Source organism: Sapajus apella, unplaced genomic scaffold (assembly GCF_009761245.1).
Source record: "Sapajus apella isolate SASKATOON/1434 unplaced genomic scaffold, GSC_monkey_1.0 scaffold49, whole genome shotgun sequence".
Lineage (NCBI taxonomy): Eukaryota > Metazoa > Chordata > Mammalia > Primates > Cebidae > Sapajus > Sapajus apella.
Window position 1 is genome coordinate 8,028,969 of NW_022436989.1, and position 26,503 is coordinate 8,055,471.

The 26,503-nt window shown below is 39.9% G+C and overlaps 1 protein-coding gene across 1 annotated transcript in view; it reads right to left on the bottom strand.

Annotated features, from left to right (window-relative positions):
- The window catches only part of FMN2 (formin 2), a 378,526-nt gene that overhangs the window by 262,497 nt on the left and 89,526 nt on the right, over window positions 1-26,503 (bottom strand). The window contains 3 exon segments of the mRNA XM_032242253.1: window position 1; window positions 4-1,021; window positions 21,239-21,294. The exon segment at window position 1 is cut by the window's left edge and continues 615 nt beyond it. Of these exon segments, the coding sequence (XP_032098144.1) occupies window position 1; window positions 4-1,021; window positions 21,239-21,294 (1,075 nt within the window).

Genomic DNA, 26,503 nt, shown 5'->3' on the forward strand with positions numbered 1-26,503 from the left:
GAGGGGGCGGAGGGGGTATTCCTCCTGGAAGTGGGGGAGGGGGAGGTATTCCCACTCCGGGTAGAGGCGGCGGAGGAGGTATTCCCATTCCTGGTAGAGAGGAAGGAGGGGGTATGCCCACTCCAGGAAGTGGGGGAGTGGGAGGTAGTCCCATTCCGGGTAGAGGGGGAGGAGGGGGTATTCCCGTTCCGGGTAGAGGGGGAGGAGGAGGTATTCCCACTCCAGGAAGTGGGGGCGGGGGAGGTATGCCCACTCCAGGAAGAGGAGGGGGAGGCGGTGGCAGCATTTCTGTACCCGGCAGAGGGGGAGGTGGGGGAATGCCTGTACTGGGCAAAGTAGGTGCTGTCATGCCAGGGAGAGGGGGAGGGGCGGGAGGCACCATGCCCAGGCCAGGCATGGAGCCGGAGGACTCTGTGCAAGGCAGAGGTGGTGGAGATGGGATGTTACTGCTGTTTTTAAAGGCAGAGGAAACAGAGTGTTCATGGCTGGTTTCAAACTCGGTAGAGAGAGAGGAATGGGGCGGCTGTGACCCAGGCTGTCCTTGACCATCAGACCACAGAAGGGATGGAGGTTGTGGAGGCTGTGAGGTGCTCTGTGCGGACTGATGGCTGTCGAGCTGGACTGATATTCGCCTTGGAGACACAATCAAAGAAATCTCTGAACAGAACTTTGTCTGAGGTCCTCTTTCAGCCCCAGGGGAGCAGGGAGGACCCCCCGGCTGCGCATCCACAGGAGGCAGTGTCAGTACCCCGCCCTCTTCTGTCGGGGAAGTCTGTATCGATTTTGCCTCTAAAATCCTTTGATGCCGAACTTCCTTTTCTTCTAACCTGAGAGCTTCGAGACAGACATCTCCGGAGGCCGTCACTCCATTCTCAAGCCCTTGGCGACCGCTGGCCCCCTCTGTGTCCGGGGCAGGATACTGCCTCTCTAGTTCAGCTATTTTGGTTCTCAGATCCTCAATGGTCTGTTCCAGCTGCTGAATTACAGTGGCCTGTCCCTCAGACTTCATGTCAATAACTTCCTGAAGGGTAACAAGGACATAGTTAAGTATAAAACAAGGAAAATCCAAATATCAAAAAATTAAGCAAAATCCTGTTTGTTGTCATACTTCCAGAAAGGTCCCTCTACAGAAAGATGGTGTTGATATTTCTGTGTGTCCTCTGGCTTGTACCCTGAGAGTTAAAGTGGTTTACACACGTTACTTATCACAGGATCCTAAGTCCTTATCTGTCTTATTTTCAAATGATATCATTGAGAACAAATAGACCACAAAGAATAAGAAAGAAAATTCTGAGTCATATAATAGGGAATAGGGAAGTAGGGAAGAAAATTCTGAGTTTCCCTCCCTTCCTTCCTTCCTTCCTATTTCCTTTTTTTTTTTTTTTTTTTTTTTTTGACTGGGTCTTCCTCTACCACCCAGGCTAGAGTGCAGTGGTGCGATCTTGGCTCATTGCAACCTCCACTCCCCAGGTTCAAGCAATTCTTCTGCCTCAGCCTCCTGAGTAGCTGGGATTATAGGCGCCTACCACCACACCTGGCTAAATTTTTTTGTAATTTTAGTAGAGACGGAGTTTCACCATCTTAGCCAGGCTGGTCTCGAACTCCCGACCTCATGATCTACCCGTCTCAGCCTCCCAAAGTGCTGGGATTACAGGCGTGAGCCACCATGCCCAGCCAAACCAGTTTATTTCTGAAATAGCCTTATTTCCAGTCTAGGAACATTTGCTATTAGGATTTTCCCTGAAAACATTTCAAAGGTAACCCTGAATTTTAAAGGCAGTCACTCCTTTTTAAAAGTGATCACTGAATGAGTCTTCCGTAAGAATATATAAAATATTTTTGGCATCCATATGGGCATAGGCAAATACCCTATGAGCATGTGCCATACTGCTTATATCACATTTACTAGACCTTTAATATTTTACTGATGGTATTTCAGGAAGTGATAATAGATAGTTCTCCACAATTTATAAAGACGGCTAATGGCCAGACATGGTGGTTCACGCCTGTAATCCCAGCACTTTGTGAGGCTGAGGTGGGAGGATCACTTAAGAGGAGGAGTTAAAGACCAGCCTGAGCAACATAGCAAGACTACATATCTACTAAAAATGTAAAACTTAGCCAAGCACACTGGCACATGCCTATAAGTCTCAGCTACCTGAGAGGCTGAGGCAGAAGGACAGCTTGAGCCCTGTAGTCCAAGGTTGCAGCAAACTATGGTCACACGCCAGTATGCTACACTCCAGCCTGGGCAACAGAGTGTGACAGTGAGAAAAGAAAAGAAGAGAAAAATGAAAGGGAAGGAAGAAAGGAAAGAAAAGAAAGAAAGAGGAGGGGAGGGGAGGGGAAGAAAGAGAGAGGGAGGGAGGGAGGAATGAGAGACAGAGAGAGAGAGAAAGAAAGAAAAGAAAGAGACAGGCAGGTTGGTAACAACCGGCTAACATATGGGGCACTTTGACATCTAAGTGTTGTCTTCCTTTCTAAAAACACACAATCGACCAGGAACTCTTCAAGAAAAAAAAAAATTTGAGTAGAAAGAAGGGCATTCCCTTGTTAAGGGTAAATTTAATATGAATAACAGATGAAAAGAGAGGAAGGAGGAATGAATAAAGAGAAAGGAAGACAAACGCAAATAGGAAGACAAGCCCCAGACTTGTGGAAACTCCAGCATCAGACACCTGCTCATACAGATGTGGCTTTGCTCACTCAAGGCTGGAATGAAAGGGAAAGAGAGGATGAGAGACTTCTTGTGCTGAGAACTATTTCTTCAGAGTGTTCCAGGGTTTCCTGGAACACTCCACAGTGTTCCAGAGTGTTCCAGATGATCCCATAGGCCATGGTAAAGAGCCATAGGTCCACATGCACACACTTCTCAAGCACCTGGGAGGCTGAGACTTATACTCTAGACTTGATTTTTACATATTGTGGAAGAATAATTAACAGGCAATATAAATATTAAGTATAAAACTATACCCCTACCCTCCTTGCTAAGGTTAAACTCTGGATCCAAGAAAAATCTGCACAAAGTGAAAAGCAAACACCTCCTTTATTAAATCTCAACAGATATCCAACCCATTTGCAATGGAAAAAATGCAGATGGACAAGACAGAAAAGAGTATTTACTACAAATGAGGCATTTTTGGTGCTATGATAGATGTGATAAAAATCTTTAGAGCTACCTTTTTTTCCCTATATCCATAAGGAAACGTAATTTTTTTTTTTTGAGATGGAATTTCACTCTTGTTGCCCATGCTGGAGTGCAATGGTGCGATCTTGGCTCACTGCAACCTCTGCCACCCAGGTTCAAGTGATTCTCCTGCCTCAGCCTCCCGAGCAGCTGGGATTACAGGCATGAGCCACCACCTATAGCCTGGAAATGTAAACTCAATAGTCTTTCCTTTTTTTTTCTTTCTTTCTTTTTTTTTTTTTTTTTTTTTTGCAACAGAGTCTTGCTACATTGCCCAGGCTGGCTGGCCTCGAGCTCCTGGGCTTAAGCGACCCTCCCAGCTGAGCTCCCTGAGTAGCTAGGACTACAGGCACACACCAAGGCACCCAGCTAAATTTAATAGTCTTAATTCTAACCTCCATTACTTCTTCCTTGGAAACTGTGTCTTTTGCTACAACGTTTAATTTGCTAAAGGTCAATCAGGATGTTTCCTGACAGCTGAAGACAACCGGTAATTTAGAGACACAACCCCTAAAAGGGTTGGGTTTATTTCCTTGATTTTCTATTGTTAAAAAAAGAAATAGCCCTTACTATGACAGGGAAATGAAAAATAATTTACTTTTCAACTAATAAAGGAATGCAACATACTTTAAATAGGCAAAATATTTGAGAATTTATATGTTATTAAGGCATATATACATGCACATACACACACACTCACCCCTTAAAAGCTCATGATTTTTTACCAATGGCTACACAAAAGACTAAAATATTTGTAATGCACAGTTTGGAAAAAACTATATTGCCATATAGTTTTTAAGTAGCCCATAGTGAAAAACAACATAACCATTTTTTTATTATTTAATTTTATTTTAGGTCCTGGGATACATGTGCAGGACATGCAGGTTTGTTATGTAGGTTAACATGTGGCGTGGTGGTTTGCTGCACCTGTCAACCCATCACCCAGGTATTATGCCCTGCTTGCATTAGCTACTTATGCTGATGCTCTCCCTCCCCTCACCTTCCTAACAGGACCCAGAGTCCCTTGTTCTCCCTCTGTGTCCATGTGTTCTCATTGTTCATCTCTCACTTATAGGTGAGAACATGGTGTGTTTGATTTTCTGTTCCTGTGTTAGTCTGCTGAGGATAATGGCTTCCAGCTCCATTCATGTCCCTGCAAAGAACATGACATCATTCCTTTTTGTGGCTGCATAGTACTCCATAGTGTATATGTACCACATTTTCCTTATACAGTCTATCACTGATGGGCAATTGGGTTGATTCCATGTCTTTACTATTATGACTAGTGCTGCAATGAACATATGTGTGAATCTATCTTTATAAAAGAATGATTTATATTCCTCTGGGTATACATCCAGTAATGGGATTCCTGGATCAAAGGGTATTCCTGGTTCTAGGTCTAGGAATCACCACACTGTCTTCCACAATGGAACATAAACATTTTAACAACCTGTATGGCCACTATACTTAATTCCACTCTGCAAATGTATGATGCTAGTTAAGTACCAGAAGAAACCCGAAGCCAAAAAACCAGCACCCAAATTTATCGTAATAAGGAGTACAACTAGTATTTGTTACACTGGATTAGTAAAATGCACAGATCATTTTCATTTTTTTTTTCAGCATACTCTTAAAGGTGACCTTTAATTATTAGAAAGTATTTCTTGAGTTATGCTGGTACGTGACTAGGGTTTCCTTTTTCCCATGAATGATGATCATATAAAAAGGTTAGTTGATAAATAGCATGTAAGTAGATTCAGGAGTTTTCCAAAATTCAGTTTGTAAATGTTATTACCTTGGCCAGTTCTTTTTCATCATAAATTGGAATATAATGAAAATAGCATAAAAATTAAGGATATTATTGTATAAACACACACACACAGGCACAGTGTTCATGCCTGTAATCTCAGCTCCTTCCGAAGCTGAAGTGGGAGGATCATTAGAAGCCAGGAGTTTGAGACCAGCCTGGGCAACATAACAAGACCTCATCTCTACAAAAATGAAAAAAAAAAAAAAAAAATAGCCAGGTGTGGTGCCGTGTGCCTGTAGTCCTAGCTACTTGGGAGGCTGAGGCTGGAAAAGCACTTGAGCTTAGGAGTCCAGCCTGGTGACAGAGTGAGACTGTGTCTCTAAAAGTATATAAATAACAATAGTAATACAAAGAAAAGGATCCAATAATGGGCTAGAGCGGTAACAACGATCACACCTCTTTCTACATGGATTTCTGCCCCACATCACAGGCCAGCTAGTCCCATGTGGCACGCAAAGTCAGTGGTAACAAAGGTCATAATACTAGTGACTGGGAAGAGTCCTGGGATTTTTTTTTAACTCTTCTAATTGACATAGCCAGTCAAAAATGTAAACACATCCTTACACATGATACCCAGTACCAGAAAAAGATCTCTTAGGTAGAATCCACTTAAGTTTTCTTTCCGTTACTTTGGACTGTCTCTCCCAATCTCCAACCCCCTCTTCCTGTTTACAGAAATGGGAAGAAAAACTACATTTATGGACTCCCTTACAGCTAGATTCATCTAATGAGATGTAGCCACACAAAGAATTAGAAAGTAGAATGAAGTAAGGATCATATTCCTGTGTCGGGAATGCTCTATTAGCAAGTAAGATCTGAAAACAAAGCTTCTTTTCAACAACATTCAAATGTCCACTTTCCAATTTGCAACAGTGGCCTCAAAAGTTTTAACTCCCCTGATAATAATCCAATTATTTTTGGTTTCTTTGAAAAGTGTCACCTTAGACATAGACCCTTCAAATCTTCCAAACTTTCCAAAAAATACCTAATTTCATAGTAAACATTTTTGTTTCATACAGCTAGCATAGTTTCTGGTTCCTGCCAAAGGCCTGACTGATATACCCAGGTACCAATATTTCAGAATAAATTATTTTTTTAAATCCACCTTTTTTCCTTAAAAAAGAAATTAAAAATTAAGCAAGTATGTCACTTTACTTCAAAACAATTATCATAATGGAAAGATACACAAATTCTTAAAATTATTTTCAGTGCTAATTTTCTAACAAAAGTGTATGGTGCCATGATGTATGACATATCACCTTTTTTGAAAAGATGGTCCTTTTTTGTTGTATGTGAGAACCTCATTAATTTCCCCCAATGACCTCTGACAATCCTAATATGCAAATTCATTTAAACACATCTGTCACATCATTTTTACTGTATTAACTAACTCTACAAGGTGCTCATTAATCAATTATAGTTCATGTGATTCAAGTACTCCACCATCACCTTCTCTGACTTCAAGAAACTCCAACTTCTGCAAGAGTAACAACTTTACTTTATACTGTATTTGTATCATGTGGTTTAAAACATCCAAAAATCATTGATAAACTGACCCTGGCAAAGCTAAATCATGGTGGATAATAACATGGTCTGTGTTAAAAGGAGAGGGATTTGGGGTTGGATCTAATTTCATAAATGATCAATTTATTAGTATTTATTGTTCTGTTATGTATTTTATTCATTTTTGAAATAAAGTGGTAACTGAGGCACTTAGGTAATAAAAAGTTGAGATAAGAAGGAACTGATATACCCCATAAGCTTCAAAGGTTTTAAAATGTAAGATACAGTAAGAACAGGAGCTAAGAAATGGCAGAGAAAGTAGCAATAAGAGGACAAAATTTCAAATCTGAATCTTTAAAAATATACAGCATTGCTAGCCTTGTGGTGCCAGGAAGATGGAAGTGTCAAAAAATTCATGACGGTGATAATCAAGACTGCAAAGACAAAAGACTAGAATGTTTATGAACAGGACTTTTTGTACTGATTTGTTTGTTATCTGATTATTTCAGAAACGGAGTCTCGCTCTGTTGCCTGATCGCAGGTCACTGCAACCTCTGCCTCCCTGGTTCAAGCAATTCTCCTACCTCAGCCTTTCGAGTAGCTGGGACTACAGGCACATGCCACCATGACTGGATAAGAGAGAGAGAGAGAGAGAGAGAGAGAGAGAGAGAGAGAGAGAGTGTGTGTGTGTGTGTGTGTGTGTATTTTTAGTAGAGATGGGATTTCACTGTGTTAGCCAGGACAGTCTTGATCTCCTGACCTTGTGATCCACCCACCTCGGCCTCCCAAAGTGCTGGGATTACAGGTGTGTGCCACTGCGCCCAGCCAGATCATTTGTATAGAAGCGGACATGGAACAAGAGTTTGGGGCGACCAACTATCTGCTTCTTACATTATTCCCATTATAGAGAGAACAGAAAACCAACTTGCTAGAATCTTCATTCTCTTTATGACCTGTCCTTACCTGCACCGTAAAATCCCGGCCCTGCATTAATGTTACAGTCTCCCTTTTCTATTCCACACAAGCAGAGCAATGAAATGCATCTCAAATCTTAACCGACTAGCCTGTTAAATAAGGCAGGCCATCCACTACTACAGAGTAGCCAAATGTATGTAGAATTTTGGCTCTGAATTTAGCTAAGTCTTCAAAGAATCTTATCTGGCTTTCCTTATCTATGGCTATCAGTCAAGGGCCGGCTGGCTCTCAGCGAGTACCAATTCAGAGAGTCAGCTGAGATATTTTCTGTAGAGCTGTCTAGAGAAAGTTGCATTGCTGGTCAGAAGTAAGAACTGATTTCTAATACAGGTTATTTTCTTTCAGGGATTTATAAAGAAATTTACATGGCAGATATTAGTAATTATCAGGAAAAAAGGCCATACATTTTTCTTGCCATTGAAGCAAGCACTCTACTCTCAGGACGCACACAAAGTGGATGAAGCTCTGCAGGGCCCACCCCTGACACAGCCGAGATGTCGTCTCAAAGAGACTGCCAGGAGCTCTGTTGTCCGTGGAAAGCCCTCGAGTTAGGAGCCTGTTCCTCTGTGTCCAGTGTCTGGACCTTAATCTTGTCTCTTCAGGGTGCAGCTAGATAGAGCCTATCAGATTCTCAAAGGACTTGACAATGGAGAAATGCACTTTTCATTATCTTCAGGCTTCCACACTTTTCAGATAGAGTCTCACTCAGCATTTCCAGTGATTGTGCAACAGCTTACCAAAGGCTAATGGGTTTCCCTATCAAAAAATTTAAGTATTAATGACTCTGAGTTGAAAAATAAATTATAAGATTTTGAATGTACATACGCAGAATTCTCTATTTAGTGTATTTTTTATGCATACACAAGACTGACATATGCTAAAAGTCTATTCTAAATAAGTCCAAAAGAGCTTTAAGTAATATGAAAACATTGAGGCTATCAAAATATTATCCCAAACTTGAAAAGAGACATGAGAGGCTTTTGTTCAGTACAGTGCTAGGTTTGATTTTCTACTTATTGGCTATTTTATAATTTTACAGAGGCAGCATTTAGATTGTAGATTTAGTCCAGTAAAATACAAATCATTTCTAGCCCATGAAATGGATAAGCCCAATGATATGGCGATAGCTTTGTCTGATATTAACCAGCTTTTTGCTTTGTTTTGTTCAAATTTAACGCAACAATCTAGGAAATCACCTCTTTACACACCCAACTTCCCAAAGGCTCTTTGGACTGGCTTAACATCCTGCTTGCTCTCTCAATAATTAACAAGTTGAATAAAATCTTTGATGTGCTTACTTTAAACTTGAAAAAAGATTTAAATAAATTTTGTTGCAAAAAAAGAAAAAGGAAAAAGTGACCTTGGCGATTTTATACAGAACTTATATAACGGGTGCATCCTTATAGATGGAGGTTGCATCTATCTTTTTGTTAGTCCATACAATAAATAATGTACTTTCTATATCACCAATTTTGAGATTATTGTACTTTCAAATACTGTTTCCAAACCCTAAATCATAAGTGGTACAGTCTGCCATCCACTTTGGCTCAATAATTATATACAGTAAGTCAGCCAAAATTCCTCCATTCCTGTATAATCTTATATGTGGGTGGTGATGGTTAGTTCTTATAAATTGTTTGAACACTTGCATATCACAAAATACAAGTTTCCATTAAAAAATAAAATGTTCACCAAAAATATTTTTCCAAACAGAAGATTATCTGATTCCCAGAAAAAGAAAACATTACTGCAACATTAAGGTTGTAACTGTCAAAAAAGAAGCCAAGATACACTCAAGTAAAGCTTTTGCTGAAAAGTTAATTTGCTCATCTTTGAAACTTTATTATGTTTATTATGTAAGCAGGATACTTTTAAAGCCTAGAATTTAAAAGCTGCTTATTAGTAAGTTAACACTGTAGTAATTTGTTTTATAAATTTTAACATGACATATATAATTCATTTCCTACCATATTTAGATTTTCAAATTCTGCTAAATTCTAAGGCAACATTACTGGCCAGTTAGGATACTCCTAGACGTCTGTAAAATAGGAATTCTACTCTTTACAGAATCATATAAATGCTCTACTTCTCATGTTCTAAATTCAGAAACATTATAGTTTTGGAACAAACCAATGGCATTCCAGATTATAATATGCTAACATCTGCTACATATGATCCCACAGGGAAAGAAACCAGGTGTTATATAGATATGATTTTGCACAAAACTAAAAAACGAGCAATTTTAAGTTTGAAAGGGAAATTTCAGGAGAGAAAAGAATATTAGAACAGATGGTAAATGGTAAATAACTTGCCCAGGGCTTCTTAAAATAGAGCATATTATGGGAAAGAGCCTCACACGCTGAGCTGAGATGGCATCTCTAGAATCCGTATTATGAAATACATGATGAATTACTGAAATTACAATATTTCTAAACTGAAATGGAGATGGCAGATCTCTTTCCACTCCTTCACTGATGAATGATAAATGGGGTGTGGAAAGGAGAGGCATAAGTCAGAAAGCATAATTGACTCTATTACTTTTAACATCCCTTTAGCATAGCAGCTGGTAAGATGGAAAGGTTAAAGTCATGATTGTTAGTGAATACACACAGTGGAGGTAATAAACATTTGGGGGAGCAAGCCGGATAAAAAGGGAGATAAACAACAAAAAGAACCAGACTTTTTGGTTTCTGCTCACATATTCAGAATTTTCTTTCTTCTTATTTGAGCTAGAGTTGTGGGAAGGTTCTGGACCATACTCTAAAGCAATCTATGCCTAGGCTGGGTGAGGTGGCTCAGATCCGTAATCCCAACAATTTGGGAGGCCGAGGTGGGCAGATCATGAGGTCAGGAGATAGAGGCCATCCTGGCAAACATGGTGAATCCCCATCTCTACTAAAATTACAAAAATTGGGTGTGATGGCATGGACCTGTAGTCCCAGCTATGGGAGGCTGGGGCAGGAGAATCGCATGAACCCAGGAGGCGTAAGTTGCAGTGAGCCGAGATTGCGCCACTGCACTCCAGCCTGGCAACAGAGCAAGACTCCATCTCATAAACAACAAACAACAACAACAACAAAATATATATTCCTTAATTGTCTCAAGTAACACAAGGAAGAAAAGCATGATTTTATGACAGCTCCACTTTCCTTTAGTGATCTATGGATGTAAAGTGCAGCTCAGTTTTTTACCTCCTAATCTTTCCTTGCATTAACACCCAACTATTCTCAAACATCTTTTTTTTTTTTAAAGAAAAATCTTCCTAAAGAAGAAAGGCTCAAGAAAATCAAATGGAGTGGATTCGGACTCTTACCCGGAGTGGCAGAGCTGCCTTTGGATCCTGTCCCTCTAATGGAATTACTCTCTCGGCACTGCTCATGGTCTGTTTATTGCCAATTACTATAGATTTAACCCTGTCCTTTAAGAGGAATCCAAGACTATCAATCATTCCTTCCTCCTTAGACTCTTTTCTTCTGGCTTCTGTAATTTTATGCTGCTCCTCCTCATTTCTTTCTCTGTTTCCTCACTGGAATTTTTTTGGGGGGCTGAGTAGAGACTTTGTACTTAGCCTGCTCTCCTCTCTGTGTACTGGGAGAGCTCATCAATTTTTGCATCTTCAATCTCTATGGTGATTATCGTGAGTTTTTCTCCCTCATCAATGCTTCACTTCCACACTGTGACTGCTTTGATTATGCCACCCTGTTCCTTAAATTTTAAAGTGCATCTGAGGGTACAGGAAACAAACCAAACCATAATGCTCTCCCCATTCTCTCACTCAACAATGAAAACAGAGGACTTCTGTGACCTACGTCATCAAACTGTGTAAAGATTTTGTCCTTCCAGCAACCAATCAATTCTACTATGGACACCAGACGGGTATCCTCTAATTCAAATAAGTTCGAACATTATCTCCCTGGAGGTAGCGTCAGGTCCCACAGGTTGAGGGCCCGTCCTCAAAACTGCCCCCACTTCATATGCAACTCACAGGTCCAGGCCTCTGGAACTTCTGACTAACTGGCTATAAATCCGGGATCCCCCCACCCCTTCCTCAGGTTCAATGGGTTACAGCGGCTCACAGAACTCAGGGAAACACACTACTGCTGACTTACTAGAAGTGATGTTACAAAGGATACAGATGAAGAGATGGATGGGGAGAGGCTTGGGAAGAGGAATGCACCACCCTCCAGGAAAACCATGTGTTCAGCAGCTATCTGGAAGCTCTCAAAACCCTACCCATTTGGGGGGTTTTAATGGAGGTTTCATGAGTTAGGCATGATTGATTAAGCCATTAGGCCACTGGTGATCAACTTAACCTTCAGCCCTTCCCAGTTCCCAAGGCTGGGGGCGTGGGGCAGAAAGTCCCAACTCTCTTACTATGCCTTGGTCTTTCTGTGGACCAGCCTCATCCTGAAGTTACCAGACAATGGTATCATGCAAAAAGACACAAAGCACTTGGAAGATTCCAAGGATTTTAGGAGTTGTATGCCAGGAGATGGCAATTGAGACCAAATGTATATTTCACAATATCAAGCATCTCATCCTCCAGCAAAATATTCCTTTGCCTGTCCTGCAGTCTACCTAGGCTTGGGAACATCTTCGGATCATTTCTCTACTTCATTGTCTCTTAAACTCAATGTGCACCAGAACCACCTAGAAGATTATTAAAACACAGATTGCTGGGCCCCACCTCCACAGTTTCCAGTTCAGTGGCTCTGGGTACGGCCTGAGAATCTGCATATCTAACCAGTTGCCAGTTGATGCTGATGGTTCACAGACCATGCAGCCCAATTTATACCCTAGGCATGATTACCAAACCCATCATTTCAATTCTTGGTTGCTACTTTTCCTGTATCACATCAGCACTGTAGTTGAGAAGTGCTGGAATTACTTCGAGAGTTTAATAGCTGGTCCTCCTAACTGGCTCTACTCTCCCTCTTCCTATCAATACTACATTCCCTTGCCAGGTAATTGTTCCTTAAACTTCCTTGCTCATTGGTACTTCCTTCCTCAAAAACTCATAGCTCCCAACTACTGAGCATAACATGCTTTAAATCCTCTATTAGGCTCAAAAGACCTTGAATAACCCATAAAATGTGGCTATACCATCACTCACTCTGCCTACTGCAAAGGGGTATTGTGAGAATTTTTTTTTTTTTCCAAGACAGGATCTCATTCTGTTGTACAGGCTGGAGTGCAGTGGCACGATCATAGCTCCTGCAGCCTTGACCTCCTGGGCTCAGGCAATCGTCCGGCCTCAGCCTCCTGAGTAGCTCATGCCACCATGCCCAGCTAATTTATTATTATTATTGGTAGACACCAGGTCTCCCTATGATGACAATGCTGGCCTCAAACTCCCAGGCTCAAGTGATCCTCCCACCTCAGCCTCCCAAAGTGCTAGAATTACAGGCATGAGCCACCACACCCAGCCTTATTGTGAGAATGTAAAAAAATACAGTCAATTCTTGTTATTCACAGTTTTGTCCTACAAAGTCTTTGTGAACATCAAATTAGTGAATACTGAAATGCTGCTTCTAGAAAAAAATACAGGTTTAGATTCCCGCAAGCCTCTGGTCACATTTTTGTCAACCAATGTATTACTCTGTTAAAATGTGTGTTCCTGTTGAAAGACACCTACTTGATATATATTTCTGATTTACAATGGCCAAAAGCAGTGTCACTCAAGCCTGAACAAAACTTATCTGACACGTATTTTCGCCACAAGGCATATCACAGCCTTCTTGCACGTAGGAACGTTAGACAACATGGCAGCACTATGCTTGGAGGTAATTTCAAACAGGGAAACCATCAAGAAAAAGCACAAAAGCGTGAAAACACAGCCACAAAAATACTCTTATTTACAGAACAAGAGCCGAAAGAAGCAGAGCTTCACCTCTGTCAGCATCAGCTGGGAAAAGCGCACATCAAGCAACTCAAATTTCTCACCACATGGTGCACAGGTTTGCGATTGGCCATGAAACCACCGTATGAATATGATTTGGGGGCTTCGAGTAAATTTTAGCAGGTAGGTGAGTTTGCAAATCCATGCAAATCCATGAATAATGAGGACCACCTATGTGATGAAAGCAACTTTGAAAACTGGAGTATTAACCGAGCACGGTGGCTCAGGCCTGTAATCCTAGCACTTTGGGAGTCTGAGGTGGGCAGATTACCTGAGGTCAGGAGTTCAAGGCCAGCTTGGCCAAGATAGTGAAATCCGTCTCTACTAAAAATACAAAAATTAGCTGGGCATGGTGACGTGCGCCTGTAATCCCAGCTACTCGGGAGGTTGAGGCAAGAGAATTGCTTGAACCCAGGAGGTGGAGGTTGCAGTGAGACAAGATTGTGCCACTCCACTCTAGCCTGGGTGACAGAGTGAGACTCCATCTCAAAAAAACGAAAAAAAAAAAGAAAGAGAGTATTGCTCAACTATAACAACAATGATAAATAGCTAACATTTTGAGTGCCCAGAGCACCTCCAAAGTGTTTTACATAAATGCATTGAAACCCCACTAAAAAAATGTAGAGATAGGAATTCTTATTATACCCATTTTATAGATGAGAAAACTAAGGCACACAGAGTAAAATGCTCTTCCTAAATTCTGACAAAGACTGTCTCCTTGATCAAGATCTAGCCAGGTTCCTCTGAGCCCTCTTCTCAACTAGGCCTTAACCTTGGCCTATAAAGGCTTTAGCAAACATTAACATAGTTTTGAACAGCTAAAGGCTGCATCCCAAAGATAACCCTAGCCACCTTTAAAGTACTGCCTAAGAAATCTCAAGGCTGCCAAAATAACTTACTGATTGTTTCAGCCTTCACCTGAGGATAGGGCTGCTCTTTCTTAATCTCTGGCAGACCACAGACTACTGACTTCCTATAACTGCGAGATAGCAGACACTCCTGGTCTAATCTCATTTACACTAATGAAACCGTTACAGTTTTTCACTTCCACTCGTCCTTCTCCCTATTCCTTTATTCTCCTTTACAATGCTTGGTCACCTCTGTACAAATCAAAGTTGAGTTTAGTTCACACTGGACCCTTCCCCAGCGCAATAGTTGACACTGATATAAAATCAGTCCATAGCATTTTAACTAATGTCTGACTTTGTTTATCTTTGACAGTTCCACATTTAAAAGTGGAATAACTGGGATTTGTGCCCAGGAAAACTGGTCCAAAGCCCAGATCCTCAACCACTATCGTAGGAATATAAGCAAATGTTCTACCGCTCCCCAAACGCACCCTAGATTGAGTCTTCTCAAGTCCAGTGTCTAGAACAAAGTCAAGTTTAGACATATTTAGATTAAGAAATAGAAGCAGATTTTTAAAAAGGGAGTAGGCGTGCAGAAGAAAAATATATATAAGGCAGATATGAAGGATCCTGAAGATTTTTTTTAAAGCTTTTTTTTAAGGCTGGAACAAGCCAACATACAGGAAATCGTGAGTGATAAGGCTGAAGACAGAGGATGGCAAGGGAAAACCCCGTGTGTCAAACTCAGGAGTCTGAACGTTTTCTCAGATGCTATGAGCGGTCATTGGGTGTGTCTAAGCAGATATCGGACATAAGTAAACTTGGATTTTTGAAAGATAACTCTGGAGGCATTGTGGAAGACAGACTAGAAGGCCTTAAGGCTGGAAGTAGGGAGACCCATCGGGAGAACATTGCAGTAATCAGATAACACTGAACTGTGGGTTAAGACACTGTCAGGCTTCAGCCCGAGGAGGCCCGGGAGGGGGAAAGCAAACCCGGGTCTCCAGGGTAGCTATCAGCTGAGCTGCCCCTCAGGTCACCTGGACTATCATGCTTCACCCTGGCCCCACACCCTATGGCATGTTCTTTTCCATTTCTCTACTTTTACTCTCTTCTCTGAACTGAAATACTCCTCTTCCCTCTACCTGTCCAAAAATCATGATTTGATCTAAATTTCACCCTTCCTAAGAAATTGTCCTTAATTGTAGTCTCTCAATAACCTTCCCCCTTTTTGTTAAGTTTATCTCGGCAGAATTACATTGCATCTCACAAATCATTTCACGGACATGAAAGAGGTACGTTCTTCTAACTGTCTGCTTCTTAGTACCCAAGACTTTGCCTTAAAATTCCTTGTATTTCCTTCAGTATCTACCACCAATACCTTGCAAACAGTAGGTCAGCAGATGTTCAACAAAGGACAAGCCTCCTTTATAAGCAGAGAACTTTTATCAGCTCCACCATCCCTTTGGACTAGCTGCTTGGACTGTTAGCCTTTCTCCACAGGTCAGTAATGCTACACAGTGCAAACTAGTTTTACACCACCTAAAACTCAACAGAGCAAAGATATGACTTCATTTCATCTCCAAGCCGGCCCACCCCAAGGAAAACAGAAACAATCTGTGACATCCAATTATTTCTTCACATTCTCATCTCAAGTTCTAACTACTTTCCAGATGTTAGCTGGTTTTCATTCTTAAAAGTCGGAGTTTATTATTATTTCTAAGCTCAAATGTCTACATTTTTCTCTGAACTCCTTGGCGTTTCTACAGAATAAAAATTCTTCCCCCACCAAAAAAAAAAAAAAAAAAAAAAAACTTTCTCTCAACATGGTATGGCAAACACTTTTCACAATGTTACCTGTCTTCAGTGTCAGCACTGCCACAAGAGTATCCTGTCCTCTCTTTCCTTCCTAACCATCTCTCACTTGCCCCTTCCCAGACTCATTTGGCCACAGTATTTATTGGTTAAACTATTTATTGAGGACCTAACAATGATCAGACAGTGAGGAAGACATCAAGGATGACCAACTCATGGTTTCAGACCCAAGTATCTCTCTCTCTCTCTCTCTCTGTCTCCTTTAAGATCTGTTGCCCAGGCTGGAATGCAGTGACAGGATCCCAGCTCACTGCAGCCTCCGCCTCCTGGGTTCATGCGATTCTTCCGCCTCAGCCTCTCAAGTAGCTGGGAATATAGGCATGTGCCACCACGCCCAGCAAATTTTTTTTGTATTTTTAGTAGAGACAGGGTTTCACCATACTGGCCAGGCTGGTCTCTTAACTCCTGACCTTGTGATCCACCCGCCTCAGGCTCCCAAAGTGCTGGGATTACAGACATGCGTCACCGCGCCCGGCCAAGACTTGTTTTTCTTATTCTGCTTTATATTTTAGTTATTTACTTGTTTTACGGATTATTGTTTTGTTGCTTTCTAATTACCTTCCAAATTCATATTGCCTTTTACCCTGGAGTTGAGAAGGACCTGACATTCAATTATGTCTCTTTAGTGCCCTTCCAGACGTCTAAGACATTCTACCCCAATTCAAATGACTTGTTTTTCTATGTCTCCAGCGTTATTTCTTCAGAATTACTTTTACACCATCACTTTCTTTTGATCTGATCAGTGCTTCTTTTGCTCTTCAAACTTTGCTTCTGAGTAACTAAGCATCAGCCACTAGACTACCCCACACTGTTCCATCTGTTCCCTTGACTTGTTCCTAAATTATTTCTGACACTAATAAATGGAACTGAGTGGCCATTCTGTAAAGAGTACGATAACAGATACTTTAAGGAGATCCAATTTTATATATATATATACTTCTTCAAGGCTGGGTGTGGTGGCTCACACCTGTAATCCCAGCACTTTGGGAGGTCGAGGTGGGCAGATCATGAGGTCAAGAGTTTGAGACCAACCAGGCCAGCATAGTGAAACTTCTTTTTTTTTTGGGGGGGACGGAGTTTCGCTCTTGTTACCCAGGCTGGAGTGCAATGGCGCGATCTCGGCTCACCACAACCTCCGCCTCCTGGGTTCAGGCAATTCTCCTGCCTCAGCCTCCTGAGTAGCTGGGACCACAGGCACGTGCCACCATGCCCAGCTAATTTTTTGTAGTTTTAGTAGAGACGGGGTTTCACCGTGTTGACCAGGATGGTCTCGATCTCTTGACCTCGTGATCCACCCGCCTCGGCCTCCCAAAGTGCTGGGATTACAGGCTTGAGCCACCGCGCCCAGCCTGTGAAACTTCATTTCTATTAAAAAATACAAAAATTAGCTGGGTGTGCTGGTGGGCACCTGTAATATATGTAACTATTTGTAATATATATGACTATTGATAAATAAGAAATGTTATAATGTGCAAAGACCCAACTTTCAATTTCCTGTTATTTTCAATTCTTACCCAAAGCTAGAGTTTTTAAAGATCAAAATTTTACTCTATTTCCTTTCCAACTAGTCCATTTACATTGGAAAGATATCAAGAGTATTAGAAAAGTACTTCGAACAAAATTTTTATATATAATTTCAAAAGCAAAAAGTAAGCTGGAAACTAGGGGGCCACCAGGTAAAGCATGTTACCATACACCAATATTTAACTTAGAAGCAAATGTTCTTGGATAAAATAATTGATACTAAACTATTATATACTATAGAGTGTAAAAGGCTTTACAGTTTAAATAATATTTCAAATGCCAAAGGATTGAAAAAAATCAAAAGACAGTCACGTTCCAGTTTTATGACATAATCCTTCAGATATAGCAGGCTTTCAGCATATTACTTGAAATTAAAATAATCTGTAAGTGAGGTCTAAAGAATGTAATTTTATTTGAAAACCTAATTCCACAGGATCATCAATAAAAGCCCTCAAGGAGTAGCTACAGTCCATTCTTTTCACTTAAGTGTCAGCTGTATTTGCTTTAAGCATCAGACTCTCTGGCAACACCATAGCCTTTGACTCCTGTGAGTTGAGGAAAGGCTTTATGAGTCATGTGTTTTTTCTAAAGATACTGAGCTCTCAGAATTATTAACTACAGAAAGAGTAAAAGTCAAAACTCATTCAACAAATTCCAATGTGCTCAGATTGAGAGAACAGGTGCCTGAACACACATCTGAAGAATAACTTAGAGAGGATGCTTTCCAACTCGGCTGCAAGCCTCTGACTAAGCAGTCCTGGGGATTTCAATTACGACCACAGAAGAACACAGGCAACACTGGGTGGACCAGACAAATCTCTTAGGTTCATCATTCATACTGAGAAAACTGACTTCAAACCTCATTTCCATCTGCAGTGGTGATTTAGAGATACAGAACTGCCATCTAGTGACTAAGAAGGAAAAAGCAAGGACTTTACATGAAAAATACTTTTTTATGTTATAACAAAGCACGAAAGTAAAATTAACACAACTAAGCACCCAAAATTCTAGTAAAACTTCAAAACATGTAAGTGAACTAATATGCCTATTTGCATCTATAATATATCTTGACATCTGACTCATACATAGTATAATTTAAATAGAATAAATTTAAAATAAACTTCTCATCTCATGCATCTGATGATTTTGGCATCAGATAGTCCTAAATAGCATAGGGTGATTACCCATGTAAAAGTACAACTTTTATTACAAGTATAAAACAGATATATACTAGAGTAGTGAGTGGGTCTACCCTTTATCAAGTGGTGATCTTATACAAGTTACTTTTACCTCCTATAATCACTTTCTTTAGCAATGAAATATACATTATAATAAAGGATTATTGTAAAGATTTTATAAGGTAGTAAAAGAACAGGTGTACAGTAGGTTAGGAATTAATTTGAGTTTTCTGTATCCCCTTTATGGCCAATTACTTTAGGCTGTCACAAAACATACCCATATCATCTAAGAAAAGATTCAGCCAATAAAATAAATGTATGACAAACAGTTAATGATTCCAAAAGTAAGTGATGTCACTGTTGGGTGCTTAATCTGCATTGCTTCCAAATACTGTTACCTCTCAATTAATTTTCCTGACTTCTAAACACTGGGCCGTCAACAAGGATAAGATGTAACATTGATTCAATCTATTTCACCTTGAGTCTTCAAGTTGTAGCATCAAGTGCTTTTAAATAACCTACTCCATTAGGTTTCCTGCTTATTGCAATATATTTTACCATGGTCCACAGCTCAGAAAAAAACACTATAATGTTACACATATGAATATATATGGTGAAATAGCATAATATGGAAAGCAATGTTGTACATGTTTTGTCATTGTTGATATTATCAAATACTTCCTATCCAGGTTTTCTTTGACATTATCATATAGAACAATTCATTCATATGCATCCTGGACATAAGAATGTAGAAAAACCTAATACATTCCTTTAAATCACAATTTAGCCATGCTTAAGAAAAAGGCTAAGAAAATGAGAGAAGATTTGAGGGTACTATTTTTCTTAATAATTGCTGACTTTACTATTTCTTTGTACCTTTTTATCTTTCTTCATCTTATTCACTGTGGGCTAATCACTGCAAATAATTAAGTAACCATGAGTTGAACCCACCATGCCTCTCAAGTGGCGCCAAGTTGATGTAGGCCTCTGCTCCCATAACAATAAGCTGGAAAAACGTGCCTTTTAAATGAACTGTCCTTAAGGATAGCTAATCTAGCTGCAGTTTTGAAAAGCACCCAGGTGCCTGCAGTGAAATGAGGAGCGAAAAGCAAAGCATCCAGGTGCTGTTTTCAACCAATGTTTAGCCCAATTTCTCCTCCAGGGGGAGCCCGACTTTCATGTATAACGCAGGGATGCTTTTCAAAAGGGAAGTCACTCTATGCTTTGATCAGCAATTCTTTAATTTTACAGAGAAGAACCCTATGTCCCAGGTAATCTAAGCATGTTGTCATCACACTCACCAGAAATAGATCCAGGGGTAAAACCCAGGTATGTGTCTCCTCATTTTCTCCTAGACCACTAACAGAACCGAAACCTCTTTCTACTGTTCATTTCTAATAAGAAGTTACTGTCAAAAGCATAGTTGGGTGAAAATATAAATGAATTAAGCAAATGGTTTTATATCCAAAAGAGCAATTGCTATCCACAATTACTATTCCATACAAATGTTTCCTTTCTTGCATCTTTTTTTTTTAAAAAATAAGAAGTCCATTTTAGCATAAGAAAAAAAAAACACATAAAATTTGGCTTCTTTGCTAACTGATATGGTTTGGTTCTGCGTCCCCACTCAAATCTCATCTTGTAGTTCCCATAATTCCCACATGCTGTGGGAAGGACCCAGTGGGAGATGACTGAATCATGGGGGTGAGTCTTTCCCGTGCTGTTCTCATTATAGTGAGGGGTTTCACGAAATCTAATGGTTTTAAAAACGGATGTTTCTCTGCACAAGCTCTTTTTTGCCTGCTGCCATCCACATAAGATGTGACTTGCTCCTCCTTGCCTTCTGCCATGATTGTGAGGCCTCCCCAGCCATGTGGAACCGTAAGTCCAATAAACCTCTTTCTTTTGTAAATTGCCCATAGACGGGTATGCCTTTATCAGCAACATGAAAATGGACTAAAACAGTGACAGGAAAAAAAAAAAAAGGTTCTGTGGAAATTAAACAGATACTAATTAATGTTTCATTCACCAAAGTAATAAGAATCTTATTTGACTTTAGCAAAGCTCTGACAGATTTTTTTTTTTTTTTAAGATCATAGCCATGGAACCATTTGAAAAGGCACATCTCAGCAGACTTCCTGGAGTGGCCACCATTTCCTGCTGGAGCCAGCTGTTGTTGGGCCCAACTCTTTGGCTGGATATAGAATGAAGCAGCTTCTGAAAAGCTTGTACTCAGTTCCACTTCAAGGCTGATTTTCTATGCAAATAATAAAGGAAAGAAAACATCCCCTTCTGCCTGACAGGATTCCCCTGCAGGCTAAGGGAAAACAAGGGCATCCTAGCCAGCCGGGCAGATGGAAAGATAAATCACAGAGTCTGTCACAATCTTAAGACAAACAAGACAGATGGGACTCTGACATCTTAATAAGATCGTCTCACCTGCTGGACAGCATCCAAGCGTTTTTTTGGAGTTTCCGAAACAGCAGATTGAGACTCTAAATTGGAAAGGAAGCAGACAGTCAGTATCTTAAAGGGCAATTTTCCTATTTCTTCTAACAGAAAATAAAACTTTCACTAAAATATATCATTAACCATAAGCACCAAAAAGATCCAGTCTCTCTTCCAATTATATAACTGGGTTATTAGGATACGACTACTTTTCAGTACATATAATACACATAATGACAGTGCTCATGCCATAATTGGGATATTCCTATGCCCTTCTCTGTACATCAACTATCCTTATTTGCCTCAATTGCTAGTTTCTAAATTGTGCCAGAGAGTCCTTCTAAGACTTTCACGGATTGTATTATTCACTTAGCTGAAGTCTGTTTCATGACAGAAGCCGCCTCACCAAGGTTGAAGAATGGGATCTCAAAAGCCTTGTCTAACTGTTGTCAAATTGCCTTTTGATTTCAATGAGAGATAATGAACACCGTCACCAAGAGACACTGAGTAATAAGGGATTCTGAAGGGGTTTTTCTCTTTTAGTCCTCACGTCATTTGAGAGTCTATAAGACTGCAAATTCATTATGCTACAAAACCTAAGGCATAACCAAGTCAGGGATATTTTTTTTTCTTAAGCTAGAGGGCACTTTCTTCTAAGTGAAGCTTAGACGAAATTTAAAAATAAAAGGGCTTTCAGGATAAAAATAAAAATGAAAGGGGCTTCAGGAATCCCTCATGCTCCCTGAATCAGAGCCTGAAAAAACACTAATCTCATCCATCCACTGCACTTTTCAGATGAGAAATTCAAGGCCCATAATGCAAGTGGTTGTTGGCAAGGTGAAGACCAGAGTTGACATCTGCTGACTGTCACGTTGCTCCCCTGACTGGCATGCAGACCAGACCCTGGCCACAAGGTACAGCAGTCACTCTTTATGGTCATTTTGACATTTCTGATGTAGCAGCATGGTAGCTGATGTATGTGCCAATGCTACAGAAAATAAGAGGCATTTAGTATTTAAACAGCATAGTATACTGTTAAGCTGCACTCAGAGTTTTTCATTTCACTCAGAAGAGAATCTGCCTCTACAGGGCCCACAAGACCTGGTTTCAATGACCTCTACTCCCTAGCCTCTCTACCCACCTTCATCTGTCCCAGCTTGCTCACCAGGCCAGCCACTCTGGCCAGCTTGCTTGTCTTGTAACACACCAGTCATGCTTCTTCCACAGGGCCGCCAAAGCCAGAGTGGCTGCTGCCTCTGCGCAGAGCACTGCACTCACTCTTCTTCCCAATAGCTCCAAGCCCCACTTCTGTGGCTGCTCCAGCCTTTGTGGGCACGCTGAAGTGGCAGCCTCACCCACTCCCCAGCACGCACCACACACTCGCCCTTACTTTCTTCTAACCTGGATCATCACACCATATACTCTCTAATGCATTTGTTTGCCTACTTATTTATACCTCCTATTCCAGGAGAAGATAAACTCCGTGAAAGCAAGAATTTTTGTCCATTCCTCCCCCACCCCCATTGTATCACCAACATCCAAATAGTGCCTGGTACTTAGTAAGTGCTTAAGATATTTGTTGAGTCATTGTAGGAGTGAATGAAATAATAAATAGAAAAGCAAAACAGTGATCAGACCGTGCAAGTGGATTCCACCATGAAAAGTGGGGTATCCTGGGCAGAGAATGAGAGAGTAAAGATTTTTACAAGAGATAATATAGATATTGCCTTGCCTTTAGCTATTTTCTGGATCTCAGCTAAGAGCACATATTTTAAAACAAAAATCATTGAGAATAGTGTGATGTAGTCACTTACCAATAAATGTCACATAAACAATTGGCCTTAAAATACAACCATTTTCCCGCATAAATACAGTATTGAGCTAATAAAAAAGGGATTCTTCTGTCTTATACTGACAAATCTCTACTCTGAACTTAACACTAGAGTTAGCCACATTTTAATAATTATCTTTAACCGCAAAGGTAGTTAACAGTTACTATTAATGCAAATCCAGAATGCTCTCATTCTCTGTTGTTTTTTTGTCACTTCCAAATCCTCCCAAACACAATAGACTCAAGACAAGTCTTGGCCTTGAACCAGTGGGGAAAAGTTTCTCTTCCTCTTCTATTTAGATAGTGCAGTAAGAGCCTAAAGGCTCTCCCAGTAGTACACAAACAGTTCTTTACATTAGAAATGCACAAAATGCTTTCTAGCTTTTTTCTACAGTCCTTGACCTGGTAAATGGACCTAAAAAGGAAACTTCTGGGCTCTGATGGTAAAGAACAAGTGCAGTTTATCAGAAAAATCTACTTAGAAAGCCATGCTTATTAGCAAGATGCATCGGCAAACTATTCTACACACCTACACCCAAACTTTCAGCTTCCCCCTAATTCAATGGCTGCCTGAACTGAATTCATTCTCCCATCCCCATCCCTTTCATTATATTTTTTATTTGTTTGAATCTGTGTGTTAAAACATCGAAGATAAATTTATATGTTGAAATGCTGTCTTCAAAATCATAAGCCGGAAAACAGGAGTTTTAGAGGGTCAAGATTTTAAAATGAAAAACACGCACAGAATACTGAAATATAAAGGGAAAATAAATGAGAACCACTGAGAGAGGACAGAAAAATTCATGTTGAGGAAAAGGAAAGAAAACAATACAGAATAAAAGAAAGAGGAATAGAAGGAGAAAGATACAGGAGGGAGAAAGTAAAAGGAAGCATGAAAAACGGCAAAGTGTCCTGCAGAGAGTGCAGAGAACTTGGTGATAAGGAAACTCAGTATAATGGCTGAAGGGTGGAGTCATGAGGTAGGTGTATCTGAGATATCAGCTTAGTTCCAACTTTCACAGAGCTCCTTAAATGAAAGTGATCACCCAGAACTCCCAACGCCCTCGTTCCCAACGCTCTCCTCCTCCCAGCATCCAGGGCAGTTTCAGGAATTGCCTTAAACCCCAGCTCTGGCACAAGCTGACCGTCTCCATCAAATATTCATTGTTAGAATGGTTATTTTCAAAGAGTAACCGGGTGAGAGAGTGCTCAAGGGTACATTTAAAACTGCCACCTCCTTTACTTTTCCTTAAAATTAAGAAACCAGAATGTTCTTTACTAAAAAAAAATCATTAAAAAGCAGAGAGGGAGAAAGAACATTCCTTAAAAAAAAGTTAAATGTTCCATTTAAAAAAGTTACCTCACAAAATTCTGAGCATAATCTAAAATTCTAGACTCCCTCTGATACCAACTATGTTTCAGGAGTGATCTCTTTATCATCACAAAAAAAGCCTTTCACTCCTGAAACAAAACACACCGGGATGAGCTGTGTCTTTATAGACAGAGGACAATAAAGGCAACGGGCAGGAGATGTCTCTCTGCTAAGAAGAAAAAATAAACCAGCCCTTTAAAACATACATGCAAACTATGCCTTCTAAAAATGAAGTCGTCTCTAAACAGTCAGACATTTATTTATTTATTTATTTAATTTATTTATTTATTTATTTATTTATTTATTTATGAGTCGGAGTTTCGCTCTTGTTACCCAGGCTGGAGTGCAATGGCGCGATCTCGGCTCACCGCAACCTCCGCCTCCTGGGTTCAGGCAGTTCTCCTGCCTCAGCCTCCTGAGTCGCTGGGATTACAGGCACGCGCCACCATGCCCAGCTAATTTTTTGTATTTTTAGTAGAGACGGGGTTTCACCGTGTTGACCAGGATGGTCTCGATCTCTTGACCTCGTGATCCACCCGCCTCGGCCTCCCAAAGTGCTGGGATTACAGGCGTGAGCCACCGCGCCCGGCCGATCAGACATTTTAAGGAAAAATGCCGCTATATAAAATTATGATTTAATGGCATATACCGGCTTGATTCAAATCCAGTCAATTTAACTGAAACAGAATTCATTAAACTTCATTTACGTAGCGTGACTTACGACTGGCTGCCTAATAAATGCAAGATGTTTTTAATTCTCATATATCATTTATTTCCACAAATGAAGATGGGGTTCAACACTTACATTTTCCTAAATGAGACCAATTCCATGATCTGCTTGATTATTTAATAGTTTTGAGGATCTGCCTCTCATTGTCAACAAAATATAGCCACATCCAGGTTATAGTTAGCTCAGTAGAAAATGAAGGCCAATTTTATAAAATGTTATAAAAACTATATGTATGCATGTGTATAATATATTATCTATAATGTATAAATTCATTATATATTATCTGTAATGTATAAATTCATTATATATATCATATAATCTATAAATTCATTATATATTATGTAATCTATAAATTCATTATATATTATGTAATCTATAAATTCATTATATATTATATATAATCTATAAATTCATTGTCTATATTATATGTAACATAAATTCATTATATATCATATAATTGATAATTAATTATATATATTATATATAATTAAAATCATTATATATTATATATAATCTATAAATTCACTATATATGTTATATATAATCTATAAATTCATTATATTTATATAATTGATAATTCATTACATATAATATATAATTGATAAATTCATTATATATTATATATAATCTATAAATTCACTATATATATTATATATAATCTATAAATTCATTATATATGTATCAATTATATATAATTATTATATATAACATATAAATACATTACATATATTATACATTTACATGTTGAAAATAGAGAATTATCTTTGGGCAACAGAGTCAGTCTAGGCCAGTACATTTTATTCCTTGATTAAGTGAGAAGCTCAGAGAGATAGAACTCTATCAATTCTGCCTTGGTCCCTCATAGAATTTCTACATTATCTCAAGTGAACATATGTTAAAACATTTACACGAAATACAGAAATGGGCCAGGTATGGTGGCTCATGTCTGTAATTCCAGCACTTTGGGAGCCAAGGTAGGAGGATCACGTGAGCCCAGGAGTTCAGTACCAGCCTGAGCTACATGACCAAACCCCATCTCTACAAAACACTGTAAAAATTAGCTTGGTATGGTGACTCCCACCTGCAATCCCAGCACTTTGGGAGGCTCAGGTGGAAGGATCACTTGAGCTCGGGTGGTGAAGGCTACAGTGAGCCGAGATCATGCCACCACACACCAGCCTGGACGAGAGTTAAACCCTGTCTCAAAAAAAAAAACGAAACAACAAATAAGTTGATGATACTGTAGTTACACTGCAAGGCATAGAATCTCTTCTCTTAGAAATCACTAGAGATACTTCTTTAGGATATTATTTGTGCTTCTCT